We start from the raw sequence: 16,841 nt of genomic DNA, 5'->3' as shown, positions 1-16,841 counted from the left end.
ACCACATAAAAATGAATAAATAAAATAAAGGTGTTGTGTCCATTTACAACTGAAAAAAAAAATTTTTTTTAAAATCCTTCCTAAGCCAGGCACAGTGGTGCACGCCTATAACACCAGCAGCTCAGGAGGCTGAGGCAGGAGGATCTCGAGTTCAAAGCCAGCCTTATCAATGTCGAGGCACTAAGCAACTCAGTGAGACCCTGTCTCTAAATAAAATACAAAATAGGGCTGGGGATGGGGCTCAGTGGTCGAGTACCCCGAGTTCAATCCCCAGTACCAAAAAAACAACAAAAAACCCATCCTAAACTAGACCACGGAGTCCCCCACACTGCCACCCTCACCCAAGCCGCTCCCTGTCATGGGGGATGCTACAGCCTCCTGGCCACTCTCCCCATTTCAGTCTTGTCCCTTCAGCTACGCAGCACAGTGGCCAGAGAGCTCCTTTGCAGAACACAAAGCCACAGTGCTCCCCTGGGGAATGCCCTCCAATCAAAGTCAAAATCCTCACCACAGTTAACAAGACCCCTCACAACCTGTCCTCTGCCACCCTTCTTGTTCATGAGGCATTAGCCACCCTGGCCTCATAGATGCTCCTGAAACGTGACAAGAGGCCTCACCTCAGGACCATGGCTCTTGCCACACCCTCTTCCTAGAGCATTCCCCCCCCAATGTCCTCATGTCCTCAGGGCTCACCCCTCACTTTCTTCAGATCTCTGCTCCAACACTCCTGGTAGAGATGCCCTCTGAGCATCCACCACGCAACAGCAACCCACCCTCTCCACGCACCCCACACCCCCACGTTCTTCCTTCCAGGGCCCTCGCCACCACTGCTCACCCCAGGTCAAGCCCGTCGGCTCCTAAGGGCAGTGACTTTGTGCTGTTCACAGTGTACTTTTTAGCACATAAAAGCTTTGCAGACGTACAAACAGGCACATTAATAAGCTCATGGGACCAACCTGGGGAGGGCTGAGAGGGCGGCTGCCATGCCACAGACGGCTGGACAGTGGACAGCAGCAGAGAGGAGCAAGCAGTGGAAAGAACAGGTGTGGGAGAACTTGGGGTCCTCCAGGGACAGACAGAAGAGTCATAATCCCTGATTTCCCAGTCCCCATCTCCACTGAGGCCTGAATGTCGATGATGTCTACAAGGTGGTCCCTGTATTCCCACAATCATCCTCCCCTTTCCTGAAGATATTTGATTCTTTTGTTCCTTGTAACAAAAATAGCCTTGACCTGAACTGCATCCTTCCAACCATCCATCCACCCATCCCTCCACCCCTGTCTGCCCTCCCTTCATGCATACCTCTAATTATCTGTCTGCAAACCCAATAGCCCACTAGTCCCTTCACCTCTAGGCCCTCATCATCCTAGAATCCACCTGTCACCCATCGATCCATGTGACCAACTGTCCATCCACATGTCCGCCTTTTAGAACACTGAGGTAGAGTGGAGCCAGGTTAGGGTGGGTCTTGAGGTGAGTCTGAGGCAATTTGACCTGCTTCTTGTGCAGTTGGAGAGCTTTGAGCAGATTTTTGAATAGAAAATTTGTAGTCAGACCTGTATCTCAGAAAGATAACTCTGGCAGCTGTCTGCAGGATGGATTAGAGGGGGCAAGTCTAAAAGTGGGAAGACCAGTTGGGGTAATACTGCCACAGTCAGACGAGCTAGAGCAAAAGGGCTCAAGAAGATTTAAAGTAGAGACAAAGGAGCAGCCCTGGGATCAAGCCCAGGCCAGAGGGCAGGCCCTGCCCAGATGAGGGAGTCTAGCTGGGGGCTTCTGTTTTGCAACCGGCAGGTCAGCTCGGGCACTGTTTGCCCCGGCTCTCAGGTAGCACTGTGCCTCCTGCACATCAGCCCAGGGCAGGGAGTTCCTGGGAAGCCCAACCCAGAACCAGTACTCTCTGAGCCCATATGCAGAGCTCTCTGTTCTACAGTTTAAGACCCTGAGCAAATAACATTTCTAAATACACAGTCCCCCACCAACTCCAGTCTCATAGCTCAGCCCTGGCTACGGAAACCTGGGGCCTCTTTGTGAATTTTCTGCAACTTCTTAGAGGCTGGGCCTCAGGCCCAGTGAAGTCACAGTCTGGGACGCAGCCCTGGCTCCCTGCCCGCCCACGAAGGCTATATTTGGAGCAAGACAACTCCCTACAGACACAGGGCTTGGGACCCACCCTGCAGAGCCGCCTGACCAATTTTGCCAAGTATCCAAGCAGCACGGCTATCACCCGTATTTCCACTTGTTTGTCCGTTTGCACAATGGTTTATTCATTCCACAAGTATTTATTGACCCCTAGTACAATGTGGCCATCATGAGGACACACTGGGCCCACATCCGAATGTGTACATGTGGGTATCTGCGTCTAAACGGGATGGCAGGACACACTCTTGGTGCCCTCCCTAGGGTTGATTGGTTTGGTGACTCAGAATCAGGTGCACAGACGTCTGTGGTACCTGTGCGCACATGCATGCAGGCACGTGCTCTCTGAGCAGGGAGTGGTGACTCAGCTACACACGGCTTCCCCGGGCACCTGTGTGGAAGCGCCTGTGTGTGCAGGAGAGAGGCTCCCACTGCCCAGGGGGTGGAGAAGTGGCTATGACTCAGCTGCACATGGCAACCAGTAGCCCAACCAGCCTGCCTCACTTGCCAAACCAAACAGCCTATGTTGGGTGTAAATATTCTGTCATGGAGCATGCATGCTGAAAGTCCTGAGCCGGGTGACCTCAGGAGAGCGGGAGAGATTTAGCAGTCTAGGACCAATAGCGTTTGCCTCCAGGGTCCTCTGCCACTGCCCCTCCACCACAGGAAAAGGGGTCCCATATTGCTTTCCCAGCCTCTCTGGTCTGGCCACCTGGACACTCAGAGACCATCTTCTGTCCTGACTCCACCATCACCCTGTAGTCCCAGGGACACACATCTTGAACTAGGCTCAGGAGTTCAGAATTGTGGCCTTTGAGCTGCCAGCCCAACCCAATTTCTGCTGTACCAAAAACCTCTCTGTTCCACTCCTCACAATAACATTGTTCTTAATGATCCAGAAACATTTCTGAGCTCTGGGGCTCCAGACCCACTGCTTCCCCCGCAGCCTTTGCCCCATCTTCACCTCTGTCCCTGCTCTCCCTGGCTGTCTCTGTCCTTATCTGTCCTGTGTCTATCTTTGTCTCTTCCTCCAGTCAGGCTGTCTGCAGCAGAGGCTTCCCAAGAGCCGAGGTGCTGACAGAGTGGGGGTGTGGAGAGGACACTCCGTGTCCCTTCTTGAGTCTTATCGAGAAAACTGAAGCCGCTGCTAGGGGCTCAAGCTGGAATTTCGCCCTAGATGACCTCGCTGGTTTGCTGGGGCCTCCTCAGGGACAACCGGGGTCAAAGGAGTCAGGAAACAGGCCCCTGCTTTCTGGCTGTTCCTCTCTCCCTCACCCTCCCCCACCACCTCCAGCCGCAGCCTCTGGAGAGGAGGGCACTCTCAGGGACAGAGCCAAAGGCTGTGGGGACTCGTGTCATGAAAGACCGGGCCTCCTCGACTTTCCAAGGAAAATCCCTAGGAGCTCCAGGGACAGGGAGGCCACCCGACCCTACCTGAATGACAACCCCACATCCTGCACCGTGGGAGTGGTGGGGACGTCCCAGGGCCTGCACTGCCTGTCTGTGTCTCTTTGGGCAACTGCCTGGCTCCCTGAGCCTCCTTTTCCGCATCTGTAAAATAGGAAAATAGCGCCATTCTCTGGAATGTGAAGATAAAATGACGAATCAGCCTGGCTCCCAGCAGGCGCTCCGAGCCTGCGGCTATCTCATGGTGCAGGAACCCGGGCCACCACCTTCCGCCCTCGGAGCTCCCAAGTCCAACAAAAACTCGCGGACGCGGCGCACGCCTGCCACCTGGCGGCCGCCCGCGCGGGTCCTAGCAGGTTGCTTATTCTCGTTGCTCACCTACCTTTTCTCACTTCGCCACACTGGGTAGGATTACTTTGTGATACCAATAAAGCTAAACAAGTTACTTTTTTCTTTTTTAATCACATGGGTAGGAAGAAAAGGGGCCAAATCAGCCTGACTTATGAAGGAAATTCTAGAAATATCTGGCTTCCTAATAACTGTTTGCATGAAGATTCCCAGGACTCCCCAAGAGAAACAGACTAGGACCTGAGGCACAGGGTTGATGGTCCATTTTTCACCTGTGCTGGGATTAATTTTTTTTAAGGAAAAATTGTCGCCATCCTCCTGGTAAAGTGGGGCAGATCTCCAAGTAGACCAGACAGTCTTGAGAGAAGAGTTGAGGTGTAGGTCAACCTGATTCAAGCTCAAAAGGACCCCCCTGGAGGGCTAGCTCCAGGACATATTTGCAGGCAAGACATTGACATTAGAAATGGAACATTCAAAAGCATTTGCCATGACCTACTTAGCACATGTGCTGGGTAAACAGCAATGAGAAGTTGGGAGCTCAGTGCAGGGTCCCTGCAGCTGCTGAGGCAAAACAGCAAAAGCATCCCAGGGGCGAGGGATGAGCCTCGTGGAGTCTGGATGCTGAGAGAATAGCTCCTGCCACCATGAGAGAAACTGCCACGGCCACCAAGGAAGAAAACACAGGACCCCTGAACAGGGAGTAGAGGCGTGGGTCCCTGGGGGTCTAATGGGAGGTGGCAGCCAGAGTCTCTTGAGATCCCCTTTGCAGCCTCATTGGGACCTTGCAAAGAGCAGTGTGGCTAGGGAGGTGGGGTGTTCTGGGCCATTGACCTCACCCTAGGACCTCATTTCTTCAGTTACCTACTCAGACATTGGCCAAATACATGCCTTAACAGGTCACCTCAGAAGCTGCAGACCTGCCTGGGAATACAGCAAGCACCCGAGGTATTTCCCTAACTCTCCAGAAGCTGTGCATGATCAACCTACCCGTCACCTGCTGGATTTTCTCAGAACTTACCAGTCCACCAACCAAAATCCCCACTCTATGACCCAGCAGAGATGGAAAGTCCCCTTCATGTGACTCTCTGAAGAAAATGTACCCTAACAAAACATCAGATGGGGCAGGGAGTGTGCCTCGCACCGTGGAAAAATCTTAACGTGTTATGCATTCCCTCACCTATGAGGGGCAGATGGCCAGTGTCCTTCCAAGTGTGACACTCTGAGAAGGGCTTCACCTGTGTTGTACCCTTCTGAGAATGCACAACCTGCATCCAATCCACTTGGGGTGATACAATGAGGTGGAAGCAGGACTAGAACTCAGGTCTGTTTGACTCTGAAGCCCAGGCTCCTTTAGCTTAGTACTCCAAAGGCCAGACTGGGGTCAGGGAGGGAGGTGCAAGCACTGCCCGCTCTGAGAGTCCCTTCACTGTCCTGCAGCCATCTGCCAGCTAACCACAGTGAGGACTGAGGTGCTTTGGAGCTCCTCTATAATTTTTTTTTTTGGATAGCCCATGTGTTCCCTGTGAACAAATATTTCAGACACAAATGCCTTCCAATCCAAGAGAGAGCTCAGTTTAGCAGCTGGGGACAATGACTCTTCTTTCGTTGTCAGGACTTCCAAGGGAGCTGGAGAACAAGTGAGCATAGAGGTGACAGCAGTCCTGGTAGCCCCCAAACCTGCCTGTGACAGACAGTCTTCCTGGGGGAGCTGGATGGCATCCCTGTGGGATGCTCTTGACTGAGCAGAGGAAGAAAAACACGGGAAGTGGCGTTCAGAGAGGCTGCTCTCTTAAACTCAGCCTGGGCTCCTGGTCAAAGCAAAAAATGTTGCCCAAAGGAGAGAGGCAGGGACGGGAATTGGGACGGGATAGAGGACTTCAGATGGGGAAGGGGGATGGGCTACAGGGCATGGGGGCTGGGCAGAGCTTTTCTCGGCCTCTCCCACAGTGCTGCTGGCCCTCCATTGGCCTGTGGACTGCTATGGAGGAGATGGCATAAACAAAGAGGAAGGCCTGCATTCCTGTGGTGGACAGCCCTGTGAGACCATAGAAAGCATCTGTGTGGTGGAAACAGGAAAAGGAGGCTGAGTCAAGCCCAGGGCTGGAATTTAGTGTCCACCACAAATGTACCCACTACCCTGGGCCAAAGACTCAGCAACCCCAAAAGGGTCAATGAAAGCTGAATACAGGACTAAAAAGGGTCAAAGTTCTCCCCTGCCTGTAGGAGTGATGCATGGACATGACAATTCACTGAGCAATAAAATGATTGACATCTTAATGTAAGGAGGGGACCTGAGAGAAGGCAGGTGGTGTAAGGAGCAGCATCTGAGAAGAGGGTCAGGAATTTCAGTATGGATTTGGCATGCTACGTCCGTCTCTGCCAAGAGAAAGTCCTGGACCAGCTGATTTCTAGGGACCAGCCAGTTTTAGCATTCTAGAGGCTTCAGCCAACACACTCACAAATCTTGAGTCTAAAGTTAAGACTTCTTTAAGGTCCCTCCCCTCCCAGTACTTGGGGGGGAGGCATGGGAAACCAGGGACGTTCTACCATTGAATTATATCCCCAGCCCTTTTTGAATTTTTGAGACAGGGTCTTGCTAATTTGCTGAGGCTGACCTTGAACTTGTGATCCTCCTGTTTCAGTCTCCTATATCACTGGGATTACAGGCATGCACCACTGCACCCAGACAATAGGCTTTTTAAAAATTAATAAATATGTGATTTAGTCTTATAATGGAATGCTTTATAGCACTTGCTGTCAGCCAACAGACATCTACGTATGTAACCACCACCATTTCCAGCATGCCAGAAAGCTCCCTTGTGCCGTTTCCCACCACCACCACCACCCACCCTAGGTAACTTCTCACTACAAAATCCAGATTCATGTCTCAACTTCTGGAAAGGAATATAAGTGGAATCATATAGTGTGTGCTATCATGTGTGGCTTTTGCTCCAGAGGATGTCTGTGGGATTCTTCCATGTTGCTGCATCTCTTAATAACAGGTTCTTTTAACTGAAGTGTAGTATCCATAGGTCATTTGCCTCTGCTAATGGAGATTTGGATTGGTTATGGTTTGGGGCTATTTTAAACAAAGCTGCTATGAATTCTCTTATATGAGTCTTTGGTGGTCACAGGTCTCATTTCTCTGGGGTGGAACTGTTGGGCCGCAGGTAGTTGTCTTAAGCTTTAGTAGATGTTGCGGAATAGCCTCTGAAAGTTGAAAGGTGACTTTTACAGTCTTGAATTGAACATAAAGGAGTAGTGGGTGTGAGAGAGAAAACAGGTATTCCTTAAGAACACCTCAATATTCTCAAGATTGGTTCTTCCAACAAATTGTGCACACTGACTCCACACTGGCGGGAGCTGTGGAGCCAGCACCTCTTTCTGGAGGCCGAGCATTGTTCACCTGACCCTTGCCCCATTGGGGCAGTTGTACCTGTTGGCATTATTTTGCAGGTAAAATTAGGGCTTTGCCAGTTAGGACAAGCACCTGTGCAGTGCAGGACACCTCACTGCCCGGGCGGCAAATATTCACATTCACTCCTCACCAGCAGCAGGCAGAGCCCTCAGACCCCCCTGCGCCTCACACTCAAAGGGGAGAACTCAGGGCCAAGGCAGCTCCTACCCTTCACACCTAAGCATCCCATATCACAAAGACTTTAAAACATACACAAAGCTCTTGTTTATCATGTGCATGTACAAATGTGTGACAATAAATCCCACTATTATGTAAAATTATAATGCCCCAAGAAGAAATTTGGAGAAAATAAACCTGTCACATAAAACCTACAGAGCAATTCCTTTCTGATCTCTGTTGAAAGGCCTCCGTTTCTGCCCAGTGCCCCACTCCAGGTTCTCTGCCAGCTCTCAGAATGAAGTCTCCCTTCCAGGGGGGCCCCATTTACACTGAAGGGTCAGCGACTCCCAGGACTTAGTCCTTTCTCTGCTAAAACAGAAGACCAAGGACTAAGTTATTTATGAAGAAGAGTAAGCTGTCCCTCACAGTTCTGAAAGCTGGAAAGTGGCACGACATCTGGTGAGGGGCTTCCCACTGCATCACCCCAGGGTCAGAGGCAGGACAGGAGATGAGAGAGGGCCCAGGATGCTTTTATTACAAATTCACCCTCATGATATGGGACCCTCTCTCATGATAACACTAATCCACTCACTCAGGCAGAGTCCTTGTGGCCTGATCACATAGTGTTAAGTACCACCTGCCAATAATATCTACTAAAGCTGGGGACAAAGTTTCCATTAGAAGCACCTTGGGGGAGACATTCAGACCACAGCAGACCCAGTGGGGGAAACCCTGACTCTAAGAGACTATTGTATTCTGGATAACACAATATCCATAGAGATTTCTATAGAAAGTTGAATAAACTCTTCCAGGTGTGCTCCACTTACACCAAAGTGATCACTGTCAACGCCTAGGACTCTTCAAAGGGAAACCCTGACTCCCAAAGCCTGCTGTGTTCTAGACAACAGAACCGGCCTTTCTACAGAGCAGGATTTCTTAATCTCATCATTACTGACATTTTAGGCCGGATAATTCAGTTACAGGGAGCTGGTGTGCACATTGTAGGAGGTTTTGCAGCATTCCTGGCCTCTCCTACTAGATGCCAGCAACACTCCTACCACCTGTGAAAACCCCCCCAAAAAAGAAAAAAAAAATCCCTCCAGACATTGCCAATGTCCCCCAGAGGGCAAACCTGCTCCTGGTTGAGAACCACTGTTTATAAAGTGTTTATAGAAACACCAACACCAACTTCTCCTTCTCTCCCTTGCTCTAAAAGGGAAAGATCAGCTTCCCAATACGTAATCAAGCTGAACTGAGTGGGCTTGCTTCACCCATTGCAGGCGTTTTAATGTAGGCAACCACGTAAAACAAAACAAAAAACCACATTGTTTATTCTGGTGAAGGAAAAACTGAAAGACATGGAAAGAAAATCTGAGAAAACAAAGGTAAGGGGATTTGGAGGTAAGAGCAACAATGAGGGAGAGATCATCTCTGTAAGTTCCCGCTTGTGAGCTGACACATCACCCATGGTTTCCCCACATTCGTGACTCAAAACACCAAACAAGAGCTAACTTCTGGGGGTCTTAACCCTAAACTCAGTGTTTTCAGGAAGTGTCCCAAAACCAAAGTCCATTTCATTATATGAAAATACACATTCAGACACACAACTGTACCCCATTGTTTTATTAAACCAGACAGTTTAAAATGTATGATGTTCTGGCACATTTAATTTTCTTACTGGGTCCATTTTACTACAAAAACAAACAACAAACAAAAAAATATAAAAAACTTTTAATATATCTTAGAAAAATTAGCAAAAAAATTAAGAAAGTTGAGCATATTACATTACACAATGTTTAGATAATGATGTTTGAAAATTATATTTTGTTCCCTGTCCATACTGCAAAAAACAAAACATCTTTTTAAAACTTTTTTCAGGTATAATTCCTGGAAATGATCATGTCTACGTATTAAGGAAAAGGCCTGATTATGACAAGCATTCAAACACTCCTGAAATTTTCTGTACAGTAATTACAAAAGTAAAACCAAGGGGTCTATAGGTATTTTGACAGCTGAAACCATTTTAAATATTAGGAGGAATTTGATTAATATAAAAATATCATCCCAAATAGGACTGACAGAGTTCATTTCTGTGCTGCTGTTTTACCATTGTTTAGAGGGGCTCTTCCCTCCTGGATGTAGTGCCATGGAAGCCAGGATGTCGACACTATGCAATAAATACAAACTTTTTGCACCATCCTAGGAGTGACTGCTTAGTCAAGTCAAGGCCCACATGTGCCCAGAAAACAAGCAATCTTCAGGCTCATGGCCCAGGCCACAAAGTGAGGTCCACTGGAGACAGGAATGGAGGAGCTAACCCCAGGTCATGTTTTCATTTGCAGCTATGCAACATGCTGGATTTTAAGAAGGGACATTCTGCAAGGATATATATGGCCTATCTCAGCACTTCCCCAAAGCAGAAATTCACACATTCCACCCACCCCATGCACAGGCTATCCAAGTCCACACTGTTTCTACTCCAGAGATGTCACATGGCTCATTGGCTTCTTTGTAAAATATCTTTTCCTCATCCGTTATGAGGGAGATTGGGGGTCCCTAGTGTGATAAATCAAACCACAAGAAAGGTTCCATTCCCGTTGGTCTAATATATCTGCCAGTGACAGAATAAAATAACAATACTTATAAGTGGCTCAGCAGAAAACAATACCCAAAATATATGTTACATTTGGAAGGCATAATATAAAAGATATTTTAGATAAAAATCTAATTTTATAAAGACAACTATAAGAGATCATTAAATAAAGTTATATTTTTATCAAACAGTCCTTAAGACAAATTTCTAAAGACCATTTCACTGGCAAATATTTTCCAGTCATAAAAGATGTGGAATTATATTCCAGTTTCCACTCATGTAAATAAATACATGCACTGAAATCTCTTAAGACCATCCACTCTAGATGTACACATCTTTTTAGAATCGCTTCCTCACTGCTGTTATGCAAGCACTTCAAGAATGCCCGAGTTCTTCTTCATGTAATGCTTGTTGGTGAGGACCAGAACCATGAGGCTGAATTCTGCCTTTGTGTGACAACTGAATTACCCTTGTTTGTTCTTTCCCCCCGCGCCCCTTTTCCTTCTTTTTTCAGTACTGGGGACTGAAATCAGGGGCACTCTACCACCAAGCTGCATTGCCAGCCCTTTTTATTTTTTTTATTTGGAGACAGACTAGCCTCAAACTTGTGATCTTCTTGCCTCAGCTTCCTGAGTCCCTGGGGTTACAGGCACGTACCACCACACCCTGCTACCCCCATATTTATGCTTTTCAATTTTAAGCATCATGGCTTTCCATGGAGTTACTGATGTTTATAAATTAATAACTAGTGTTGGAAGGCTTGACTTCATAAATATTCTTACTCAAAAACAAATTATACATGGGAAACTTCCTCAATTTTCTTTTTGAATTAGACTCTGATCCCAATTTCCTTGCTGCACTTATTTATACTGGATATTTCTTCCCTGATACACACAGGAAGGGAAAAGGCAGAAAAGCTGCCCTCCTAATGAGAGCTATGGTTGGGCTAATACAATGACATGTTATCATCCCCATGACATTTTCCCCCCTTTATAACATTTTAAATCTAACTACACACATATGGGCAACTTCCCACTGCCCATGTGCATATAATCTGCTTTATAAATCAACAAAATAATTTTTATTTCAAATTAGCTTTTTTCTACACTCAACATAATCCTCTTACTGCATGAAGTACCCTAGTAGCACATCATTTGCTAGAGAGAAGGGGAGAGAACACCCGAGATAGAATTAGGTTGAGTATGAGCCAAGAGGATGTTTTTCTTTGAGGTGAGGGAAAGGAAATGGGAATGATACATGCCAAATGTATGATGCTTAGGGAAAGAACTATCTCAGTAGAAGCTAAGAAACCTCAATTGCCAGATCTATCCAGAAGGATGACTGAGAAATGGCAGAGACTCCATGACCTATCCATCAGAGCACCTATGGTCAAAGGCCTGCCAGTTCAACTGGCACGGATGCCAAGAAGACAGGCCAATCTCACTTAAAACACACAAAGAAGGAAACATGCTGCCAAAGGAAGAGCTGGCACCCAGTCCAAAGAGGTTCTGACTCCCCAGAGATATTGAGCACTCAGACCCCATGCTCTCAACCCTGCAGATACAGAGCTGACCATGCTCTGCCTCTCTCAGAAGAGAATCTGAGCCTAATGCAATTTTCAGAAGCTGAAGTTTTCAGAGAGAGTAAATAAAGAGCTTGACAACATTGACTTTTTTTGTCCTTTTCAGAGAAGCTTGCATTTGCAGGAAGGGCTCCTTAGCACACTGACCCCATTAGAGGCACCAAGAAAAGAGTTAGAAGCAGCGAAGCAAGTTTCTTTTGTCTTTAGCATAAAGCTCTCCAGCCACACTTGGCATCTGCATAACTGAGGGGACTTCTGTCAGGAGTAGTCACTCCGTGGTCTTTTTTTCTTTCCAGTTCTTTTCTCTTTCCTCCAGTTCTGCCTGGGTAAAAGCGGCAGGTCCCCAATTAGTGATCAGGTGAGGGTTCTTTGAACCTAAAAGACAAACATGCTTTAAACACAGGTAGTATTACATTCTTCACTTTACATTATCATTTCTCCATGGACAAAATAGTTAACTTTTCACCTTATTTCTTCTCTGAGGAACATCTAAAAAAGTCATACCAGCCAAAGATGAGAAGCTGTGCATACAGGAGACTATCTGGGCCCAAGAGAAATGTACTCTAAACAGCTTAGGGCTTATACATTTGGGCCAAAAATGATTTTTAAGCACAATTCAAATACACAAATAAAACAAAATTAAATTTAATGTATGATTACTTCAAAAAACCTATTACCTGGTTCTATCAATCGAATTAATCCTTCATGATGGGCCACTTTGTCCTTCCAGCTCTTGGTCTTATTAGTTGCCATTTCTAGCTTCTTTTTAACCCCCTGAAACAAGAATGGAGTTTGGACTTTGCAGACACATAGTAAGTAGTTCGAGAATCAAATAACAACTAGTTACTTACTATGGGTTCATGGGTTATCTCATTAAACTCTGTTAAGAAGCAGGAACTGTTGTTATCCCAGGGTACAGCAGTAGAAACCAGAGGTTAAGCAACCTGCCTAAGTCACACAGGAGGAAGTGGCAGAGCCAGGACTAAAACCCAGGCCATCTGGTACTAACGCCTACCCTTCCACCACATCTACCACTCTCAGCTCCAAGTAACCATTCACTGCCTTGTTAACTAGAATAATTCTCCCTCATTAGCTGGCTCCATTTCAGTTTTGATAGTAACAGGTGCTGGAGGAAGGAAGCTAGCACTCAGGACACTCGTGCTATCATCCCAGTGGGTTTTAGTGGCATCTCCCTGGAGTGACCAGTGCCTGGGAACAATTTCCCTGGGAGTTCTGCTGGCCCAGCAACTCAGCCACTTCTCTGCCACTATGGTGTCCCCCAAGAAGGCCTGGATCACAGTGCTGAGTCAGGGACCAGGAGCAAGGGACTCCTGCTGTGCTTTGCCTCAGCCTGGAGGCAGTAGCTGTTTCTTGCATCTGCCACTCTTGATAGGTAATCCCCTGTTATAGTTTATAAGTATATATATTAAACTTTTGCTGCTCACATTACTATGTAGTTTCTGTCTCCTGAGTAGACTCTGAAGGATACACCTTATCTCTTATAAAAACTTCCTCTTTCCTTTCTACAGCTAAGATTCTTGCTACAGCTGTGTACTAACAGATAAACATTACTAAACAATCTTTTTCTGAACAATGTGTGTTTTGGAGGTGGGAGGGCCTGGGGATATAGTTCAGTTGGTAGAGTGCTTGCCTCACACGCACAAGGCCCTGGATTCAATCCCCAGCACCACCGCCCCCGCCCCCCAAAAAAGTATGTTTTTTTAAAAAAAAATTTAGTTCTAGATGGACACAATACCTTTACTTAATTAATCAATTTATTTTTATGTGGTGCTAAGGATTGAATCCAGTGCCTCACACATGCAAGGCAAGCGCTCTACCACTGAGTTACAACCCCAGCCCCCTGAACAATGTTTTTAAGGAATCAAATTCAAGAGTGTACGGTTACCAGCCCACTCACCTCATACTGCTCCAAAGCCTGCTTCCGCTCAAGCTCAAGCTGCTCCAGCTGTGCCATGGCCTCCTGAAGGGCCTGCTCCTTCATGACACGCTGGTGCTCCAACTCCTGCTTCTCTGCCTCTGTTGTCTGAATGGCCTGCTGCTGTACCAAGTGCCACTTTTCCAGTTCTGCCCTCTTGGAAGACTCTTCCTCCAACAACCTGCAATGCAAAGGAGACTCAGATCACCTCTGCCCAGGCACCACACCTAATCTAGCAGATGAGGGAAGAATTTCAGAAGAGAACATTCAAGGTCGTTCAATGTACCTCTTATGTCACAAAAAGGAGTGGGAGCCAGAGATGTTAGTGTTCACAAAGTTAGTAAACAACCCCCTATTTTACCATTTTTTGAAAAGAAAAAGAAAAAAGGAAAATAACATTTATGCAAAGCTGAATGTGTGCCAGGAACTGAGCTAAGAATCAAATCTATCTCTATCAATCCTCACAGTAAACTTAGGTGCTATTAATGTTCACATTTTAGAGTTGAAGAAAGTGAGGCACAAAGGGGAAGTGACATGCCCTTTACAACCAGTAAAGAGGACCAGGCTTTGGGTCATCCACCTGCCAGGTGCAGGGGACCAAGTTTTGAAATTTGGTTGCTACACCTTTAAATGTTTCTTCACCTAATAAAGACCTATTAGCAAGGGAAAAAAAATAAAACTGATAATTAAAGTAATACAGATGAAGGGAGAAAGAGCTGACTGACACAAAGGAGAAGAATAGATTCTATTCACTGAACAATTACTACATGCCAGACACTTTAACTTCATTATTGCTAATCCCCCAACAATCCTGCAAGGTATTATCCCCAAGTTATAGATAAAGCAATGGTTTACAACTATGTTGCATAGGTCATAATGGATTTCAACCTTAAGTATGTATGACTCCAAAATGTTATTTTCAATAACAGGCTACCTATTTGAGATTATCCAACTGCGTAAGTGTTTAAAAACATAAACCAGCACATAGCCCAAACCTGCACTCCAAGTGCAGATGGTATATTGAGATGCCAGGCCTGGTCAGGACACAGATCTCATAGCGAGCTACATGGTTTCAATTCACATGGCAAGTCAGTTACTACAGCATTCGCTCTTCAAGGGAAAAAGAATAACAGACCACATAGCCCTTGCCTGACCCTGACTCCTGAAGCCCCAGCTCCCACCCATGCCAACAACAGAACTCCCTCCAAGCCTTTCTCAAAGATGACTGTCCAACTCTGCTGCAATACCCTAGTCAAGGGGCCACTGACACTCTCATGAGTCAGTCAGTATATCTATGGGCAGCTTCAATCCTTAGGAAGTTCCTTCTTATACCAACATGAGCTTCCCCATCCACTATCCCTAATTCTACAAATGATCAATCTGCTCCCTCTTTGCCATGATCACCTTTCAGCACAGGAAGGTGGCTCTCCTTCCTGCTAAGAATGCCTCCCCAAGTAGACCAGATCCAGCCCAAAGATGGGGCCCAGTGTCCACATGCAATATCCTTCCTGAGACACACACTAGCTCCTTTCAAGTCTCTTGGAGTAAGATGTACACAGCTGAATAAAGCATTGCAGATGTAGTCTGAACAGCATACAGTTTATCCCCTCATTCAATCTGAATTTATTATACACCTTCCAAGTGCTCCTCTAGGAACTGGGATAAACAGTGAGCAAGACTAGAAGGGCTGTTTCTTCATTCTAATAATAAAGTATGGGAGGAAAATGGACATTTTCTGGGAGATTGTGCTGCCCAGAACCTGAATTCTGTCTCTCAGGTGTCTAGGGAATCTACCACATTAGGAATCTTGATGAGAGGTGGAACTATCTCCCACTATAGATGCCGCAGGCCAGAAAGCTACCTTTCTGCTCCTTGGAAACCAGGGCACAGGGAAGACAAGGGCTGAGCTTGGCTAAACAGATACCTCTCCTGGAACTTGGACTCAGAAACTATTGACACACAGAACCCAAGACAGTGCAGAATTTACTTTGCTGATGGCAGCAATATCTAGTGTAGAGTGGCAGCAGAAGAAATGGTACTACTGTCACCCAGTACCAATGTGTGGTGTCCTTTCTCAAGTCTGGTTTGAGCTGTAGTCCAGGTTAATGAATTTTCCCAGCCTGGTTGCTGCTAGTGTTCAAAGCCTGCCCACCTGCCTTTCTGTGGAACCGGTGAACTACTTAAGAACCTTTCAATAAATTATTTTATTGCTTCAGCTAATTCAAGCCAGTTTCTGTGGTATGCAAACAAACCCATGAATGAAGTCTAGTGCCTCACTCTCTTTTTGCATTTCAGGTTCCTCATTTATTTAAAAAGAAAAGAAAAGAATAGCCAGGTGTGGTGATACACACACATAGTCCCAGCTACTTGGAAGCATGAGATAGGAAGGTCACTTGAGCCCAGGAATTTGAGGCCAGCCTGGACAATACAGCAAAACTCTGTCTCAAAAATTAAAAAAAGAATTACCATAAGAGGTGTGCTGATGAATCAAATGTGATGATGCATGTAAGGTACTTACACGGCTGCCATGTAGCAAGTGCTGAGTAAACAACAGCTCACGTTATTACTGTGAGACTATTACTTCATTTGCTCTGGACACTTCACATTTATTAAAGCTGCCTAATAGTACCTGAGGTTTTGGCAACCACATCACAGGGAAGTGAAACCCTGGATCTTTCAAATGAACTGCTATTAGGCCAGTACTTGTTCTTTGATATTTTAAACTATCTTATTAGTCTAAAACTATCACTGTAGCCTGTCAACATCTTTTTGAATGCTTATTTTGAAATTATATACATGAAGTATCTTCCCCATCTGCAAATCAGATAAAGGAACAGAGAGCATCTTATACTGTGTGCCCACAAACATTATGCTAAACACTATGCCTAAAATATCTCATTTCATCTTCACAGCCCTACAGAGTTGGCAGTTACTTTACTTTATAGATAAGGAACTGAAGGCTCAAAGTAGTGAAGCACTTCTCTAAAAGTACACAGCTACAAAGTTTCATATCTGGGAATCAGTAGCCACACCTCACTCTGGAACCCAGTCCCTAACTGCCTTCAAACACATAGAAAAATATTTATAACACTTGGAAGACAGACTCTGGGTCCACAAGGCCACAGTAGGTAAAACTTCAATCCATCCATCCATTCAAAAAGTATTCCTTTGGGCACTCAGCATGTGCTAGGCACTGCACTGGTTACTAGGAATGCAGACATGACCAAGGATGCTCCCAGACCTTAGAGATCCAAAATTT

General features: G+C 46.2%; 1 protein-coding gene across 2 annotated transcripts in view; it reads right to left on the bottom strand.

Moving 5' to 3' along the window:
• Positions 1-9,079: 9,079 nt before the first annotated feature.
• The window catches only part of Swap70 (switching B cell complex subunit SWAP70), a 72,018-nt gene continuing 64,256 nt past the window's right edge, over positions 9,080-16,841 (bottom strand). For both annotated transcript variants that reach the window (XM_015477616.2, XM_048788317.1), the window contains 3 exons: positions 13,565-13,763; positions 12,324-12,420; positions 9,080-12,021 (listed from right to left, as the gene is read on the bottom strand). In XM_015477616.2, the coding sequence (XP_015333102.1) occupies positions 11,915-12,021; positions 12,324-12,420; positions 13,565-13,763 (403 nt within the window). In that variant the 3' untranslated portion in view covers positions 9,080-11,914. The remainder of the gene's footprint in view (positions 12,022-12,323; positions 12,421-13,564; positions 13,764-16,841) is intronic.

The sequence above is a fragment of the Marmota marmota genome, unplaced genomic scaffold, assembly GCF_001458135.2.
Source record: "Marmota marmota marmota unplaced genomic scaffold, marMar, whole genome shotgun sequence".
Classification (NCBI taxonomy): domain Eukaryota; kingdom Metazoa; phylum Chordata; class Mammalia; order Rodentia; family Sciuridae; genus Marmota; species Marmota marmota.
Note: the sequence above shows the minus strand (reverse complement) of the source record. Positions and strands in the feature narration are given on the sequence as shown.